Source organism: Nyctereutes procyonoides, unplaced genomic scaffold (genome assembly GCF_905146905.1).
Source record: "Nyctereutes procyonoides isolate TBG_1078 unplaced genomic scaffold, NYPRO_anot_genome, whole genome shotgun sequence".
Lineage (NCBI taxonomy): Eukaryota > Metazoa > Chordata > Mammalia > Carnivora > Canidae > Nyctereutes > Nyctereutes procyonoides.
Window position 1 is genome coordinate 13259944 of NW_026575082.1, and position 19692 is coordinate 13279635.

At 39.9% G+C, this 19692-nt stretch overlaps 1 protein-coding gene across 2 annotated transcripts in view; it reads left to right on the forward strand.

Moving 5' to 3' along the window:
* The first annotated feature begins 2636 nt into the window (after nucleotides 1-2636).
* LOC129514606 (vacuolar protein sorting-associated protein 4B) overlaps nucleotides 2637-19692 on the forward strand; it is a 34793-nt gene continuing 17737 nt past the window's right edge. For both annotated transcript variants that reach the window (XR_008665464.1, XM_055333346.1), the window contains exons 1-4: nucleotides 2637-2883; nucleotides 13860-13971; nucleotides 15103-15259; nucleotides 17422-17489. Coding sequence is in view for 1 of the 2 variants with exons in the window: in XM_055333346.1 (XP_055189321.1) it covers nucleotides 2857-2883; nucleotides 13860-13971; nucleotides 15103-15259; nucleotides 17422-17489 (364 nt within the window). In the remaining variant the exon portion in view is untranslated. The remainder of the gene's footprint in view (nucleotides 2884-13859; nucleotides 13972-15102; nucleotides 15260-17421; nucleotides 17490-19692) is intronic.

Sequence of the window (19692 nt, forward strand, 5' to 3'; positions counted from 1 at the left end):
ATGGTACTGCCTTCCTCAATTCTGCCACTTGGCACTGTTTCTAATATTCAATCTGGAGTCAGGTGACCTGGGATCAAACTTCAACTTTGCCACTTAAAAGCTGTGTGGGGAAAAAAAAAAAAAAGCTGTGTGGATTGGAGAACATCTATGTCTCTGAGGCTCAGTTTTCTTCATATGGGATACTTAAGAGCTACTTCACAGAATTAGGAAATAAAATAATGTATGTGAAAGTACTTCATAAATCATGACACATGTAACATGTTTAGATTTACATGTTTTTAAACATGTAAAAGGTAATACATTTCTATCCCACTAGAATGCAAGCTTCCAAAGAGCAGGAATTTTTCTTGAACTTTTATTTTTAAATAATGGTTACAAAAGAGTTGCAAAGACATATAGAGAACTCCATATACTCTTAGCCCAACTTTCCCTGCTGTTAACCTCTTATCTTGCATATTTATCAAAACTAAGACATTTGTATCAGTATAATACCATTAGCTAAAATTCAGACTTAATTTGTATTTTTATCAGTTTTTCCACTACTGTTTCTTTTTGTTGTTGTTGTTCCAGGATCCAATCCAGGATCCCATATTGCATTTAGTTGTCATGTCTCCTTAGTTTCCTGCAATCTGTGACAGTTTCTGAGCCTTTCTTTGTCTTTCATTATTTTGACACTTTTGAAGAGCACTGCTTAGGAATTTTGTAGAAGTAGAAAAACCCTCAATTTGCGTTTTTCTGGTGTTTTCTCATAAGTAGATTTAAATTATGGATTTTTGAAAATACCACAGATGATACTCTTCTCATTGCATATTGGAGGTATATGATATTAATATGATTTATTAGTAATAAAAGAGGAATTTTTGGCTGTTTGGTTCACACCCAACATCTCAAGCAGCCTGGCACATGGTGGTACTCAATAAGCATATCAATGAATTCTCTTTCCCCTATTATGTGTCCATGTCTTCCACTAAATTGTAAACTCCTGAATGGTAAAGACCATATCATATTCATCTTTGTCATGTTTTAGTGCCTAGTAGACTTGTGTTTAGTGGGTGTTTCATAGGCACTTAGGGATTGAAATGAAAGATAAATTGGAGTGCGGTTGTATCTTCAGGGAAAATCAAGTTTATCTGATAGTCACTAAGGAACCATAAATTTATTTTAAGCAGTTCAGTTAAAAGGTTTAATATTTATTAAATGTCTATTTATGTGACACTGTAAGGGGAGCGATCCCTTCAGTATCTTACCAGTAAGTGGAAAGGGATAGAGGGGTAGAAAGATGCACTGGTGGATGCAGGCAGAGGGAAGGCTTTGAGCTTTGAGACTGGATGATGGAGCTTTAGTGACGATCTTCTGAGAAGGAGACCACAGAAGGAAATCTGGGGGTAGATCATTAACCTGGCTTCAAATGTGTTGAATTTGTCTTGTGGGAAAACTGTGGTCTTTGGAGATCTCTGGGAGGTTATGAGTGCTAGGCAGAGGACGGCATGGGCCTAGAGATCTAGACTTGAAGCCATTTCTATTCTATTGAGATCTGAAGCCCAGGAAGGGGAGAAGATGAGCAGAGACGAATTAGTTTGAGAGAAGAGGACATCAGACCCTTGAGGCAATTCTGCAGGTTGAGAGGAGTGAGAAGGGGAGACAGTGAAGGAGACAGGAAAAGAATATTAGGACTCCCTACAGGTGGGATTTCAAGAACTCAGTAGTTGACAATACCTAGTAGGAAGGGAAAAGGAAGTACTTTCATTATTTAGGAGACACCAGGTGACTGGAAAGAGAGTGAGTGGGAAATAAAATGAAGGAACGAACGATCAAGTATCTATTCCACTTCCCTCTGGGAATCTTAACTCTGAAAGGAAGAAGAAAAAGGGGATTTTTGGGCCACAAACAACAGAAAGGCCGAGAAGAGGTCTTGTTTTAGTTCTGAGACTGATCCCTGAGATGGGCTCTCCCACAAAACACTTCACCTCTCAGGCCGCTAACCTTCCTTTAAAGATGGAAAAAAGGCACCTGAGCTGCCAGCTTCACAAGATTTGTGTTCGGGAGCCTGCTTCCCCACCGAAACCGTGGGCTTCTTGAAGGCAGCGGCAATACGTATCTTTTTAACATTCTCGGGGCCTCGTAAAGCAAGACGACCCCTCGAGAAACGCTTGTTGAACGGGGTGTAAAGCGTCGAGCACTAAGCCCTGAAGCTTACCGAGGCCTCACTGCCCAACACGGTGCTATGGCGCTAGCAGCATTCTCCACAGTCCCGAGGTAGGGGCTCGAACTGCCCCCTTTGGCGCAGTAAGGGGCTCCAGGGGCCCAACCGCTCGCTGGGTCTTGGGATTTTTTTTCACTCAAAGTCGTAGACCTACAGAGCACGCTCCATGACGTGGAGTGAAAAGAGCCAGAATTTGGAAAAAGAAGAAAGGAGAACAGATCTTAACGAACTCCAGGTGGCCTCTCGGGCGCCAGGTCAGAGCCGCAGGGCGCGCGCGCCCAGCTTCTCTTCCACAAGGTCCCACCCAGAAGGATTCAGGGACGTAGCGCGCGTCCTCGCGAGACCTGGGATCTGAGGCGAGACCGGGGTGACTGGAGACTGGGTGGCGCGCGTGCTGATGACGAAAGCGGAAGTAGCTGAGACCAGAGGCGGGGCGAGAGCCCCGAGGGGCTTAGAATTGCGGAAGTTTTGTGAGAAGGGTCGGGCGGTGTCGGAGGGCCGTGTGGTGTTGGAGCGGGTCCCCGAAAGGGCTCGGGGTCCAGGAGCCACCAGCCTGCGCACGTTTGGGGCTACCCTGGGCGCGACTCGACGTTGCCGCTGTTGGCTTCCTCTGTCCTCGTTCTTCCCCCAGAGAGCCGCCTCGGATCTCCGCCATGGCATCCACCTCGGCCAACTTCCAGGTATTTATCACCGTTCTCCCGCCCCCTGGAGAGCAGGAGCCGAGGGGCGGCGCGGGGGTAGGGGTGGGGGCGGGGGAGGACGCGGCCGCGCCCGGGTGGCGGGCGGTGGCGGGCGGAGGCGGGCGGTGCCGGCGCCCCGCAGCAGGTGGGCGAGGCGGGCTCTTCGCTCCGGCTTCCGGGGTCCGCCGCGCCCACCGGCCAGGTGAGGCTTCGCTTTGCTTGAGGTGGGGTGGGGTTTTGGTTTTTTGTTTTTTGTTTTTCCCGTCTTTGGAACCAACTGGGCAGAGCTCTGAATGAGAGGCACAGACGCTCCAATCACTGAGAGAGAGGAAGGAACGTGGCGTCTGCAAAGCGCGGCTCTGAACCAGTGGAGGATGAGGTGGTCTTAGTCGTACCGTCCCTCAAGCTCGTGTATAGCAGAGCCCTTCTCTTTTAGCTGTCAGGCGAAGACTACTATGAGGACAGCCTTGGAATTGGAGGAATCCATGAATCCGTTGCGCTGTGCCTTAGTGTGCGCCTTACTGTGGCTCCCCAAAATGTCTACAAAATCAGGAGTGATCTTAAGCTCCTCTGTGGCTCCACCTCCTCACCGTACGCAGCGAGTACGGGGTTTGGTACATGATCTGGACTCCTAAGCTGTTAGACGTAGTTGTTTTACCTGTATGGAATCCATCGAGAAGAGAAATTTGAGAAATCGTGCTTCCCACCCCCAGAATGGACCTGAGGTTTCAGAGGTATTTAGAATGAGACTTAGTTTCAAGGAGCCCCGGTCCCCCGAGTCATTTTGGGGAAAAGATCAGCATAAAAGACCTGTGTTGAATCCTTGGCTTGGTCTCGGAGTAGTGGATCAGACATTAGTTGAGTGTCTGGTACAAGCTGCAAGGATAATGGAGGACTTGCTCAAGCCGGGGTAACTGATGCCCAAAAAACACCATTGAAAGTAGATCCATTGAAATAGAGCTCAACATTTCACCAAAAAAAGGGTTGGGGGAGTGAGGAGCTTTCCTGGGACTTCTATCTCGAAAATGGACCCAAAAGATAGTGAAAGTAAATGTCTTATATGTCTCATAACATTGTAATTGCAACTGTGACTTATTCCTTAGAATCAAGAATTGGTCATGTGTTGATTTTTGTATCTTTTCCAACAGGCTTGCATTTACTAAGATAGAACAGTCACCACTTAACGTTGTCATCGTTGTTGTTGTTTTGTAGCCCCATTCAGAAAGGGCCTTTTTGGTAAATGTCTTGGAAAAAGTATTATTCCTTTGATAAAAGTATTGTTCCTTTGAATATCAAAGGCGATTTTTTTTTTTAAAGCGCTGTCTTCATCCATGTTGGTTTGTCAGTTAACTCGTTTTATTCCACTGACTTTTCATCTGTCAAGACTTTGTATGTAATTTGGACATTCCGCAACATAATTTTAATTCGTTTACTGATATCTTTATTCCCTCGTAATAATTGCACTTTCATTCTATACTCAGTTTGCGTCATATTTGAATTGGGTTGTTGGATGTTCCTCAGTGAGTCAGTTGGAGATGGACACATACTAAAGGCATGTTGCTGGTGTTAAACGGGGAGGGCTGTGGAGTTACAGTTTTCTTGTGGTTGGGTCACAGGTGCCCCTTCTCATTCAGCCTTTTACCCCTCTAACCTAGGAAATTTGGATGAAGAATATTTAGATAACAAATGACTTTTGCCCCGAACAAGGCAAAACTTCCCATAACAGGATGCTTATAATCTAATAGAGAAATGCAGATCATTAAAAATTAAAATTATAAAATAACACAGTAATGCTCTAATAGAATTAGAGGCTAGTGTGGGAGGGCAGAAAGGAAGGGCGTATCTAACTCTTCGAGGATAAAAAATGTTGCACAGGGATCCCTGGGTGGCGCAGCGGTTTGGCGCCTGCCTTTGGTCCAGGGCGCGATCCGGGAGACCCTGGATCGAATCCCACGTCGGGCTCCCGGTGCATGGAGCCTGCTTCTCCCTCTGCCTGTGTCTCTGCCTCTCTCTCTCTCTCTCTGTGTGTGACTATCGTAAATAAATGTAAAAAAAAAAATGTTGCACAGAGGAGATGTGAACTTGGGTAATGTGGAAGGTACTGACGCTAATTGCTTGGTGTTTGGTGTGATCTCATTTAGTCCTCAGAACAACTCTTCGGTATTACTTCAGTTTCACAGTATAAGAAACCAAAGTCCATTGAGGTTAGGATTTAACCCAGGACATAAAATTATTTTTTTAAAGATTTTATTTATTTGGGATCCCTGAGTGGCGCAGCGGTTTGGCGCCTGCCTTTGGCCCAGGGCGCGATCCTGGAGACCCAGGATCGAATCCCATATCGGGCTCCTGGTGCATGGAGCCTGCTTCTCCCTCTGCCTGTGTCTCTGCCTCTCTCTCTCTCTCTCTCTCTCTCTCTCTCTCTCTGTGACTATCATAAATAAATAAATTGAAAAAAAATTTTTAAAAAAGATTTTATTTATTTATCCATGAGAGATACAGAGAGAGAGGCAAAGACACAGGCAGAGGGAGAAGCAAGCTCCTGTGTGGAGCCTGATGTAGGACTCGACCCCAGGACCCTGCGATCACACCCTGAGCCAAAGGCAGGTGTTCAACCACTGAGCCACTCAGTGCCCCCTGGACATGTAATTAATTAGTACTGAAGTTAGCTTTGAATCCAGGTTTGTTTGCTTGTAAGTTTCTGGGGTTTTATTTTCCACTGTGAAGTTATGCCTTTTTGGACAAAAAAAATGGGATGTGTTTCAGCTAAAGAAAAATATGTATATACCTCAGTCTAGAAGTGTAATAAATCTTGGAGAGGGTTGAGAGAAATTGCAAGTAATGCAGTATGCATAGAACTCAAGTTTACTAGGTCCTGAATGTGTCATACATTTTGCTAAGTCTTAGGGAATCATAAAAGTAGTAAATCACCCTTGATTTCCAAGGGCTTACATTCTTATGGGAGAAGACATCAACTGGGTGATGGGGATACTGTGTGATCTTTGGAAGTATGTACCAGAGGCAGTGAAAATTTAGAGGAAGCATAGGCTAGGCTGCCTGGGGGTGTTGAGGAGGGCTTTGCAGCAAGAGGACCATGACTGTGTCAATGCTTGGAGAAGAAGCTAGAGTTTTTACAGAGAGGTAGTTGGATAGGGTATTCTAGGTGGAGAGTACACCGTAAACAAAGGCCTGAAGTCTGAGTTGTCTGGATTGTCACACTAGTTTGGTATGACTGGGACTGGGTGTGTAAGGTGGGAGGACAGGCCTAGGTAAGCCATGGAGAGGTGTGTACCACACAGAGATGATTGGTCCTCATCTTACCGTAGATAGAAAATCAGCAAATATGCTTGGGTTTTTGTTTTAGAAGGAAACAACCATGTGTGCACTTGCCTGGTAGCAGGCCTAGAAGAAGGGAGACAGGTTAGGAGGCGGGGTTCTGTGTGGTGGGAGATGGTGAGGGCCAAAGTAGTGTAGTACCTATTAAAGAATTGAAAAGATTGATGAGAGACAGCTTAAAGAGGAAGAATTTGGCTCTGCATTTAGAAAGAGGGGCAGGAGGAGTCTGGGTTTTCTCTCAGATCCCTGGGTTGGATATCTGAATGGGGAGGAATTTGTTCTGGAATAATTAGAAAAGGGGCATATTTGGGGGCAGGTGGTCTTGAACTTGTTGAGTTTGAAATGCCTGTGGGGACAACCAAGTGGAAACGTTGAATGAGCAGTTGGATACATATGTGTAGAACTAGAGAGGGAGGGCCAGGCTGAAACAAGGGTTTGAGAGTTAATGGCATATGGATGGTAGCAGAGGTTGTGGGCATCTTGGAGAGTTCATAGGATGAGGAAATACAAAGACCAGATAGAAACTCTGGAATATTGACATTTAAAAAGAGAGAAAGGGCTCCTGAAAAAGAATCATTGTAAGTCCAGAGTAAAGCCAAGAGAGAATGGTGCCATGAAGGCCAAAGGAGGAGGCCACATCCAGGTTTCTGTTAGAAGGGTTCAATACTGTGGAGAGAGAGTGAGGTAAGTATGAGACCTTGGCAGTCCACGGGAAGCATTGCCGTGGAAGAATCAAGGAACCATGATGAACTTGGGGTTCTCTTTGGGAATTTGCTATGGAGGTGAAGAGATGAGTAATGTGGTAACTAGAGAGGATCCAAGGAATGAGGGAGAGCAGGTGTGTTTTAGTTTGTGTTTTGTAGATGTGAATCTGAGGTAGGGCTTCACAGACATTTTTATGCGGAGGGAGACCCCAACAGACAAAAAAAAAAGTGCGAGGAGATTAGGTTGGGGAGAGCAGTAGAGTGACATATGATTGATGGTGGGAATGGTCTCCAGAGCATAGGAAAAAGACACAGCATTGACAGGAAAATACCCAGTGGGGAAAAGTTGTTGGAGATGATAGAGGTAGAATAACCAAAAGGAAGAAGATTTTGAGAAAGCAATTGGGAATTTTTTTCGTTTTTCAGCAATTTCGTTAAGTACCCAGTGTGTGCCAGGCACTGTTCCAGGCACTAGGGATAATGCAGCATTGCAGATGAAGTTCCTTGCTCTTGGAGCTTACCTTTATATTAAAGGAGGTAGGCAAGAAGTGAATATCCACAGATAAATGTAACAATAAAGCACAGTGATGGGATAGGGTGAGGGGAGAGCTGAAAGCAGGGACTGAGGGAGTACAGCCTCTGCAGTAAGTTAGAGGGCCTTTCTGGGGATTTGGCATTGATCTGTGATGCAAAGGAGATGGTCATGCACCCGTGGGGGAAAGAGCATTTTCTAGGCAGAGGGATCAACAGTGCACAGGCTGCCTGAATGAAGGTAGACTAATGGGTTTGAAATGCAACCCAGAAGGAGCCAGGACCTGGGTCATTTAAGGCCTGGTAGACCAGGACCCAGCAGTTGGCTTTTGTTGACTGCAGTGGGAATCCATCACTGGTTGCATAAGAACTTCAGGGTGTGGAGTGTGGAAGCAGGCTGACCACTTAGGAGGCTACGTGGTATTTTGATGCACGTGTTAGTGGATTGTGCTAGGATGGCAGCAATGGAAATGGGCAGGATTAAGAATAATTGACACTCCAAAACCATACAAGATGCAGTTAATTTCATTTCAGATGAAAAAAAACCTTAACAGGAACAAGGGTGGAGTATTCAGCAAGAGAGAAACAGATGTGTATTATCAAATCATCATCTTTGATTAAGGGTTTAACATGCGCTGTCTAGTACAGGAGCTACATGTAGCTATTTACATTTTACTCAAAATTTAAACTTCTCAGTCACTTTAGCCACAGATGCTCAGAAGCCAATTGTAGATAGTGGCTTCCATATTGGACAGTGCAAATACAGACGTGTCCATCAGAGAAAGGCTGGTTAAAAGTCATTAGTACCATATTTGGAGCTATATTATTAATACTGACTGTAAGAGTTTTCCTTTAAGCATCAGTGTGGTGCCAAAAAGAGGACTGACTGCGAATGAGGGCAATGTGTAGCTGAAGAGGTGAGTGGCATAGCAATTCAAAATAGTAGAAGGAAATCGTAGCTAGAATAAGAAAGAATTTATTTCTTCTGCATTCATTTTTATATGACCAGGTGCACCAAACCACCAGTGGGTCACGTGGATGAGTGCTCTGATTCCACCCTTTATATCCTGTCTCATTTACCAAGCTTTTGAAAATTTTGCTTCAAGTTCAGGCTATGTGAACTGTGAAATATGTAGAACTACATCTTCTCAATTCTAAAATACCGTTTCTTTTTCCCCCTCCTGCTACAACATATGGAAGACCTGTTCCTCCCATTTACTGCTTTCATTCCATTATCTGCAATCCATAGTAACTGCTTCAAAATACAATATTCTCACACGTGATTGAGATGACTGATGTTTGAATGACTTTTTTTCTTAATATAGGCTTATTTTTAAAATAGCATAACCGTGATCCTTTTTTCTACTGGCTCTCAATTTCTCTTGAATACAGTTTTACCACCTAGCTGAATCCAGGTGGAATGTTTTAATAAACCATGCTTGTTCTTATATATGTGTGTGTGTTTTTTTAAATATTAAAAATAGTTCTTAATGAAATTTTTATTTTGTGATAATCACAGATTTGCATGCAGTTGTGAGAAATAATACAGAGAGATCCTGTGTTCCTTTCACCCATTGCCTGCAGTGGTAGCATCTTATAAAATTACAGTACTGTATCATGACCTGTATGTTGACATTGATATATTCCACCAGTCTTACTCAGATTTTCCAGTTTTACTTGAGTGTGTGTATTTTTTAAAGATTTTGTTTATTTATTTGAGAGAAAATGGGTGAACAAATGAGGGGAGGGGCAGAGGAAGAGGGAGAAACAGACTCCCCAGGGAGCTCAATATGAAGCTGGGCTGGATCCCAGGACCCTGACGTCATGACCTGAGTTAAAGGCAGCCACTTAACTGACTAGCCACCCAGGCACACCTCTATACTCACGTATATCTTGTGTGTGTGTGTCTATGTGTTCAGAGTTTCATCACATAGGTAAGTTTCCTCCATCCAGTCATGATACAGAATAATTCTATCCACAGGAATTCCTCCTATGGCCCTTTTAGAACCATAATCACCTCTCTTTGTCTTCCCTCACCATGTATCCTGTTTCCCTGTTTCCCAACAATACTAATATACCCTCTGTCTCTAGTTTTGTCATTTCGAGAAAGTTATATAAATGGAATCATACAATATATAACCTTTTGGAATTGGTTCTTTCCACTTAGCTTAATTCTCTTAAGATTCATTCATGTTGTGTGTATCAAGGTAGTTCCTTTTTGTTACTGAGTAGGACTCCATGCCTTGGGTTTGCCACAGTTTGTTTTTCCATTCTGGTTGGAAGACATCCGGAATGTTCATGTATAGATTTTTGTATGAACACAAGTCTTCATTTCTCTGGGATAAATACCCATGAGTGCAGTTTCTGGTTCATATGGTAGCTGCATGTTTACATTTATAAAAAACCAAACAGTTTCTTAGAGTGGCTGTACCATTTTCCACCCTACCAGCAATGTATTAGTGATCCAGTTCTCTCTGTGCCTACCAGCAATTGGTATTATGGTCACTATTTTTTTTTTTTTATTTTAGCCATGCTGATAGATTTTTTGAGATATCTCCTGCTGGTTTTAATTTGCCTTTCTCTTGTGGCTAATGATTTCAGACATCTTTTTGGTGCTGATTTGCCATCAGCATATTCTTTGGTGAAATGTCGGTTCTTCAGTTGATTTTCTACTTGGATTCTTTTTAAACTATTGAGTATGTGGAGTTCTTTCTATATTCTAAATATTAGTCTTTTCCTGAATATATAGTTTGTAAATATTTCTCCCATTCTGTAGCTTGTCTTTTCATCCTTTAACAGATTTTTTATAGACCAAAAGTTTTTTAATTTGATGAGAAACATTTATCATTTTTCTTTTTTTTGAAGTATAATTGACATATACTCATTTCCCATGTACAACATGACTCATTATTTGTATATATTGTGAGATATCACCACAATACATCTGTTTAACATCTGTCTCCTTTCATTGTTACAAAAATGGTTTTCCTGTGATGCGAACTTTTAAGATTTACTCCCTTAGTAACTTTCAAGTATGCAATGTAGTGTTATTAACTATAGTCACCATACTGTACTATATAACAAGAAGTTTGTATCTTTGGACTCCCTTCACCTATTTCACCTTTCCCCACTTCTTGTAACTACTAGTCTCTTATCTGTTATCTATGAACTTAGGTTTTTGTTCGTGGATTTTTTTGTTTAGATTTCACATGTAAGTAAGATCGTATGATACTTGTCTTTCTCTGACTTATTTCATTTAGCATAATGCCCTCAAGTCTATCCATGTTGTCATAAATGCCAAGATTTCCCTTTTTTATGGCTGAATAATATCCATTGTATGTGTATACCACAATTTCTTTATCCATTCATCTGTCTGTGGACACTTAGGTTGTTTCCATATCTTGGCTATTTTAAAATAATGCTGCATAAAATAATGCTGAGATACAGGGGTGCATATATCTTTTTGAGTTTATATGTTTTCATTTTCTGTGGATAAGTACTCAGGAGTGAAATTGCTGAATCATATGGTAGTTCTGTTTTTAATTTTTTGAGGAACCCCCCATAGTGCTTTCCGTAGTGGCTGCACCAATTACAGTCCCATCAGCAGTGCACAAGGGTTCCCTTTTCTCCATGCCCTCACCAATACTTGCGATTTCTTGTTTTATTGATAATAGCCATTCTAGCAAGTGTGAGGTGATAGCTCATTGTAGTTTTGATTTGTGTTTCCCTGATGATTAGTCATGTTGAATGCTGTTTCACATACCTGTTGGGCTTCTGTTCAGTCTTTAGAAAAATGTCGGTTTAGATCCTCTACCTATTTTTTAATTGAATCGCTTAGTTCTTTTGCTATTGCGTTGTATGAGGGTTTTTTTTTTTAATGTTTTAGATATTAATCCCTTAACACATAAACGATTTGCAAATATTTTCTCCCATTCAGTAGATTGCCTTTTCATTCTGTTAATGGTTTTTCCTTTGCTGTGCGGAAGGTTTGATGTGGTCCCACTTGTTTATTTGTGCCTTTATTGCCTTTGCTTTTGGTGTCAAACCCAAAAAGTCATCACCAGAGACCGAGCTTCCTTGCCTATATTTTCTTCAAGAAGTTTATGGTTTCAGGTTCTATGTTCAAATCTTTAATCCATTTTGAGTTAATTTTCATGGATGGTGTAAGATTGTAGTCTAGTTTCATTGTTTTCCATGTTGCTGTCCAGTTTTCCCACTTTTCCCATTTTTTAAAAAAATATTTACTTTAGCGAGAGAAAGAGAGTGCGAGCAGGAAGGGCAGATGGAGAGAGAGAGAGAGAGAGAGAGAGAGAGAGAGAGAGAGAGAATATCCCAAGCAGACTCTGCACCAAGCTCAGAGCCTGACAAGGGGGGGGGGCAATCCCACAACCCTGAGATCATGACTCAAGCCGAAAGCAAGAGTCAGATGCCTGACCGACTGCGCCACCCAGTTACCACCACCACCACCCCCAGCATTTATTGAAGAGACTGTTCTTTTCTCTTTGGATATCCTTGGCTCCTGTGTGGTAAATTAATTGACCATATATGTGTGTGGGTTTATCTCTGGGCTTTCTCTTCTGTTCCACTGATCTACATGTCTGTTTTTATGCCCGTACCGTAGTGTTTTCATTTTATATATTATGCTTTTTGGTATGTAGTTTAAGAACCCCTTGCCTAGCTCTAAATGCTAAAGATTTTTGTTCTTTCTAAAGATTTTATAGTTTTACATTTTATATTTAAGTCCATAATGCATTGTGAGTTTTGTTTTTTTTTGCTTTTTTTTTTTGTTTTTTTGTTTTTTTCAAATTAAAGCAGCATTAATTTATTATCTCTGTTTCTGTAGGCTAGAAGTCCAGGTACAACATAGCTCAGTTGGGTTTCAGCCCAGTTTTACCAGGCTTACACCAAGGTGTCTGCAGGGCTACATTTTTGTTTGTTTTTGAAGGCTCTAAACACATTGAGTTTGTTGGCAGATTTCAGTTTCATGTGGTTATCAGACTAAGGTTCTTTTTCTTGGTTGTCAACTGAGGGTGATTCTCCACTTGTAGAAGCCTCTTGCGTATTCTGACTCATTGCCACTTTCTTCCATGCCAGTGTGGTTGAATTTTCATCCTGCTTCTATTCTTTCTGACCTTTCCTTCTGCCTCCTATCTCCTACTTTCAGCCAGAGAAAATTGTTTTAAGAGCATATGTGATTTTTTTTTTTTAAGATTTTACTTATTTATTCGTGAGAGACAGAGACAGACTAGAGAGACAGAGATGCAGGGAGCCTGACTGGGACTCGATCCTGGGTCTCCAGGATCACACCCCGGGCCAAAGGTGACGTTAAACCGCTGAGCCACCTGGGCTGCCCCATATGTGATTTTTAAAGTGTTTTTTGTTTTGTTTTGTTTTTTGCTTATAGATGTCTACTGCTCCAGCACTGTCTTTTCTAGTGTTGACTTGCTTTTGCATATTTGCATGGATCTATTTCTAGGAGGGTTTTTTTTTAATATTGCAAAAGTTCATGTTCATTATAGGCATTTTTAAAAGATGCAAAAAAGTAGAAAGAGAAAAACTTGAGGCTTTTTAACAGCCTCTGTTAAATTTTCTTTCCGTCTTTTTCCTGTGTTATTTTTAGTTTTGTTTTGGGGTGGGTTTTTTTTTTTGTTTTTTTGTTTTGTTTTGTTTTGTTTTTGTTTGTTTTTGCTGTTGTTTCAAACAGTAGAACTCATGCTACATGTAAAAATTGTATTATGCCTGGGGATCCCTGGGTGGCTCAGCGGTTTAGCACCTGCCTTCGGCCCAGGGCATGATCCTGGAGTCCCGGGATCGAGTCCCACATCAGGTTCCCTGCATGGAACCTGCTTCTCCCTCTGCCTGTGTCTCTGCCTCTCTCTCTCTCTCTCTCTCTCTCTCTCTCTCTCTCTATCTCTCTCTGTGTGTGTGTGTGTGTGTCTCATGAATAAAATCGTTTTTAGAAAATTGTATTGTGTCTTTTTTAAAAATTTCATCATATTACTGTGAATGTTTTTTAATATTTTAATGATTCTATAATCAGTTGTGTGGTGTCTTTTTGCTGCTTGAAATTAAAGTTTTCAGATTTGGTTTTGTTTTTCTTAAAAGACCTCTTTGGTTACTATCTTTGTTCAGTAAACCTTTTAGATGATTGCTAGATTAAAAGATTTGGGTATTTTCAGATTCTTGATATTTCATTGCCCCGTTGCTTCTGAAGGGGTTTTATGCTATTTACATTTTACTATTGTTATATGCTTCATCTATAACAACACTGGATTTGAGAATTTCCCAGAACAGACGGATTTGTTTTAAGGTTGCTTTTATTAAAAAAAGAAAACGTTCAGTATGATCACTTACTTCAAAGTTATGCTTATGTGATTTTGATGGTATGATTTACCTCCCTTCCAACAGAAAGCAGTAGATCTTGCTAGCAAAGCAGCCCAGGAAGACAAAGCTGGGAACTATGAGGAAGCTCTTCAGCTCTACCAACACGCTGTTCAGTATTTTCTCCACGTAGTTAAATGTAAGGCCATAGTTTGCTTTTTAAAACGTTAAAGGAAAAGATTATTCTATTTCATTTATAAAAATCAAAATGCAACACCAAAAAATTCTAAACCATCCATTTGCAAAAAATTCTCCCTTTCTTGTTAACAGTTTTTAAGTACTCAGCAAACAAATGTGCACAGCTATCATAGTTATTACTTTGTATACCTAAACATATTAAAATACCATATAGTTGTTGGAAATAGTTTTTATTTTACTAGTAATGTACCCAGATTATGTACCTGACATTTTCTAAACATCTTTGAAAACACTCTTTTAAATACTTTTTTAAAAAATTGGTTGGGAGACATTCGTATATTTTTTAAATATGTATTCCATGCTTACTGTGTGCCGGGTATTGTTGTAGGCACTAGGGTATGACAGTGAGGGACAGATGGAAAAAAATACTGCCTTCATTGATCTTAAACATAATGCTGAGCATTTGAAAAAAAAGTCTTTAAGTTATTTTTAAATAATTTTAGCATTTGGATAATTTAGAATTTTCTTTTGAGCTTCTCTATTTCATTTTGAGGTTTTTCTGGCAAATAAAAGTAAAACTAAGAATGAATCGTAACATAAGATATGTGGGGCTAGTCCTATGCTTTGCTGGTTGGCTTTTGAAATTGCTCTCACAGAGTTTTTTATGTAATAGATTTACAATATTATTGGTATATATGATATATAGGATTTGTCATTTTTTTACAATGAAATAAAGTTTACATAGACATTAATGGAAATGGTTAATATTGCTTTACTTCTGTTTGTCTTATATTGGTTTTGTATGAGACAAGTAGCTTTCAACTATCTGCACAAAATGTTACAGGAAGTATATAAAACCCACAAAATATTAAATAATTTCTTATTATTTACCATTAACTTAAAATATCCTAATGTCTTGCTCAAATCTCTTTTCTGACTCAGACATGCTGTTGGCCTCCAACCATGCTGGAGGAAGCAGAAAAGAGTTGATGATCATTGGCTACGATGAACTAGAGATGCTCTTCCTCCCTCCCCCAAAATAGATTGTCCTTGTCTCAATACCATGTCTAAGAGTTTCAACCTGTCTGTGTAAAATACTAATAGAAAAATCTCTCTCGTTTTCCTTTAATAGATGAAGCACAGGGTGATAAAGCCAAGCAAAGTATTAGGGCAAAATGTACAGAATATCTTGATAGAGCAGAGAAACTAAAGGAGTATCTGAAAAAGAAAGAGAAAACTCCACAGAAGCCAGTGAAAGAGGGACAGCCAAGTCCAGCTGATGAGAAGGGGTATGTATTTTAGAGTCTTAGATTTTATTATATCTAATTAAAAGATAAAATTACATTTAATTTGTGAAATCTGCTCATTTTGTTGAAACTAGGTGTTGGCAATCCATGACTCATAGGCCAGATCTGACCTGCTGCCTGTTTTTGAAAATAAAGTTTTATTGGAATGTGTAGTCTCTTGCATATAAGAAATGAGATTCTAGGATGGGGTTATATGGCCTGGTTGGGTTTGAAGGCAGGAGGTTCTGGTTAGTTTTAGAAGATGTGATACTCAGAGTCCATGGTATGCAGTGATAGGAGTTACTTAGATAATCCCCTGTGGTCATCAGGAATGGAATGTCTTGAAGGCAGTGCTTCAGGGGCTTTGTGGCTACTACCAAATGCCATCTTGAAGGACATAAGAACATAGGAACTAGAGTTGACTGCCTGCTTCAAACCTCATGGGAGAGTCTGAAGAGAATTACAAGCTCAAGGTTTTATATTCTCTTTTCAAGATGTGGTCAGGGAACCAGGGAGTTCCTGTGACACTTGAGAATATTTTTATCTTCTGTACCTACAGCACTGAGATAATGAAAATCAGACCCCACCTGATTTTTATGGATTATTGAAGTTCCCTAGTAGATCTTATGGATTATTGAATTTCAGTATAGATTCAACTTTAGGGTTTCAAATATAAAGGTTGGGCCATTTAATGGAAGACTGGGGCTCCAAAATTAAAATAAAACTATTGGGAAAAATTGCATTAACCTTGAGTACCTGGACCCCCGACTCTTTCTGAGACACCCTTGCCAGCAGAAATGTCATCTCCCTGTGAGTTGAGGCTTTTGTGGTCTTGCTTGAAGACCCTGTAGTGTCCCCTCCTGAGATGGCTACCCAGTGGGGAGATGCCAATTCTATATTGAATAGCAGGATCCATGTTGGCTAATTTAAGCAATAAGGGATTTATTATAGAGTATTAACCTTACAGATTTGCAGTGGGGGCCTGGAGTTAAGCTTGGATTCCATATCTAGTAGGACCTCTGCCACAGCTGCCTCAGCAAGCCAGGGCTTTCGCTCGAAGCTTGCCTCCACTTCTTGGAGGAACTTGGGTTTCATGTGGAGCCCTTGCTGCAAGGAGGCCCAGAAGGGACAGTTTTTTATAAGTACGGTCTTCATTGTACAAGAAAGCATGGTAGAACAAGGTTGGAGTGAATGTCAAGTGAATCACTTGGCAGTCTGTACCTAACCCATAACCCCACCATCCTATGATAAACAAGCTAGTCCCATTTGGAGGAAAAAAAAATCTGTCAAGCTTTTTAATCTCCGTGTATATGTTATGTGTTAAAAAAAATGATGTAATGCCATATTTCTTGCTTTATCAATTTTTCATTCAGTGTATTATAAACGTCTCAGTAAACTATTTCTACAGCTTCATTTTCAAAGATTGCGGCATAGTCTGTCATATGCTAATCCCTATGATTGAACATACTTTATTTCTGATTTTTTCCCTTTTGGGAACAGTGTAGGCATGATTATCCTTGTAGTCAAAGCTTTAAACTCATTTTAAATTATTTTTTTCAGAATACATTCTCAGATATGAAATACTGTGGTTGATTTACTTGTCTTTTGGTCTCATTTCATTTTCATCAAAAGCTTCATCTCTTCTTTGGAACCCCCAGACTAAGGATTATAGAACTTTATATCTTTTAAATAATTAATGCTCTGGGTTTTTCTCTCCTGGTTATGGCTTCTTTTTCTGATACATAGTTTTCCTGATTTGGTATTTTTATGTAGTTTACAACTCTCCTGTAATTCATCTTAAGTCTTTTGTGGAATGAGGTGTGGGGGCATGTGTTTATGCATTTGTACATAACATAGGTATGTCATGGGAACTTGGAGCTGGTATGTCATGGGAACTTGGAGCTGGTATGTCATGGGAACTTGGAGCTGGTTCCTTCATTCTGGTCTTTTTGCCCCTTTCCTGTTCATGATTCCATATTGATGGATAATATGCCTGCTTGCTATTTTATTTAGTATACTCTTAAAAGTAATAAGTATAACTTTTAATGTGAATGCCTTATTTTGCTACTTAAGTTATAGATATTTCAGTTTAATATTTCCTTCATTTTTGCCTTATTTTGCTAGCAATGAGTGATCACTTGAATATATTCAATTCTTTTTATTAGGAATGACAGTGATGGGGAAGGAGAAACTGATGATCCTGAAAAAAAGAAACTACAGAATCAACTTCAAGGTTGCTTTAGATTTCATTTTTAAATATACTGTCTTATTTTTGTTTTAAACCTCATAGTGAATTATCTGTTTGAATTGATTTTTTTCCCCTGTATTCAAATGAGGTTCAAGAACTGGCTTTGGTTCCCAGTAGTCACATGCTGACTTTGTCCATTTTCATAGAATTTACCTGATAGGGTCTTTACTAGGTTGGTTTTTCCCGTGTAGTAAAAATACTGTTTGGTTTTTATATATATGCCTTTAAAAACCTGTCAGTCAACTTACTCTTTTTCATTTTGTCTTATTTGCCTCCTTTTAGAAAAGGTAGCATTTATACTTCTAGCACATTGTAAAATCTGATGGATTAAAATTTCCAAATTGTCAGAGGAACAGAGTGAATTGGGACTCACTTGGCTTTTATTGCTATTGCTGTAGCTTATTATTGATGATTTATTTCATGTTTCTAGAACTTTCTCATCTGTGTTTTATCCTGTTTCAGTGTTACCTTTTACATTTATCTCTTCCAGCTTTGTTTTTACCTTCTACACCTATAAAAAGCCTTTCATTCTCCTGTGCTTGTAGTATAGTGCATGATGAGAGGGTGTGGATTTTGGTTCCATTCAGATCTGGAATCCTCTCCAGAGCCTGTTGCTGAAAAGCTATCTGATCACGGGCAGGTTCCTGAACCTCTCAGAGAGGAATACCCCAGCTCTAAAATGGAAATTACTAATACCTTCATTTCTGGGAAGACAGAATATTATAACAGTGTAAAAACTGCCAGGTTATATCTGACAAATTTTAGGGCCTCAGTAAATGGTAGTAGCTATGTGTATCTAAAATGGCATCTTTTTAATTGCTGGCTTTGTGTACTGAGATTTGATTGTTCTTTGATATGTTAATTGTTGGGTTGAATATTTTGTATTTTGTTACTTTGAATCTTGCCAAAAAGAATGCATGGCTGAGAAGATTTCCATTGTATAGGCACAGCGTTGGTTAGTGGATGATGAATATACTTTGCTCAGCCAGTCCTTTAGTCTTGCCATACTAACTAGTGTCTTCATTTTTATTCTATTATTTGTTTTACCAGCCCCACTGGGATATATAGGAGAATACTATAAGCATAATATCTCAAAAACACTACAGTTAGTGAGGATCATTTATGAATGAGAACTTCAGTGGTGGATAAAGTCCAAAAGGAAAAGCTGAGTGCTGCTGCACCACCACTGCCCGCAGCAGTGGGGACACATACTTCATAGTCAGTTCTGCTGGACCATCCAGCGGTCTGAGCCAAGTGGCCTGACTTCGGCTCTAGGGCAGAAGGTGTTTGGTATTTTTTTTCCATCCTTTTGGTTTTGTTTCCCACTCTCCCCCACAAAGTAAAAGCTGGAGCGTATCTTTAGTTTCAGGAAAAGGTACAGACCAGTTTTTAATAGGGCATTTTTCTTCTTCTTCTTCTTTAATAGGGCATTCTTTCAAATTCGGTAATGATAAGAACCAGAGATGTACAAAAATACAAATGCTGAAAACATTTAAATGAGGAAATTATTTGGAATCTCAGAATGAAGTGGAGCTTGAAAGGAGTCCTAGCCTATCATATCTCAGAGTTCTTTTTTCCATCTTCATTTAATAGTTTGCTTGTGGGTTTCACTGTATAATATCCTTTTTTGAATCTTTCCTCTTTTTTCCTGAAAGAGTATTTTAAGTCTTCTATTTCTGTTTTAAGTTATGACTTTAAGAGCAATGTTTATATATTAAAATTTAAAATTTGGGACGCCTGGGTGGCTCTGTGGTTGAGCATCTGCCTTTGGCTCAGGTCATGATCCTGGGGTCCTGGGATTGAGTCTCGGATCAGGCACCCCATAGGGAGCCTGCTTCTCCCTTTGCCTATGTCTCTGCCTCTCTCTGCGTTTCACTTACGAATAAACAAATTAAATCTTAAAAAAATAAAGTTAAAGAATTTATTATTTGAGTTTTCTGTTAGCTGTTTTGATGCTTAGTGACTTTTGAGGTTTAATAACATGAGTATAATCAAAGACTGGATAAATTTATCTAATTGGAAACAAATTGTTTGGCCTTTATTCCCAATAATCCTTTTCCCCTTTTTAAATTACTACTTTTATTAAATAATATTAGTTTTTATCTAAATAATTTTTATCACTAAATATTCTAAAATGACCTTTACATTTTGAAAAATATTAGTTAAATGTGAAGATAAGTTTTGGCAT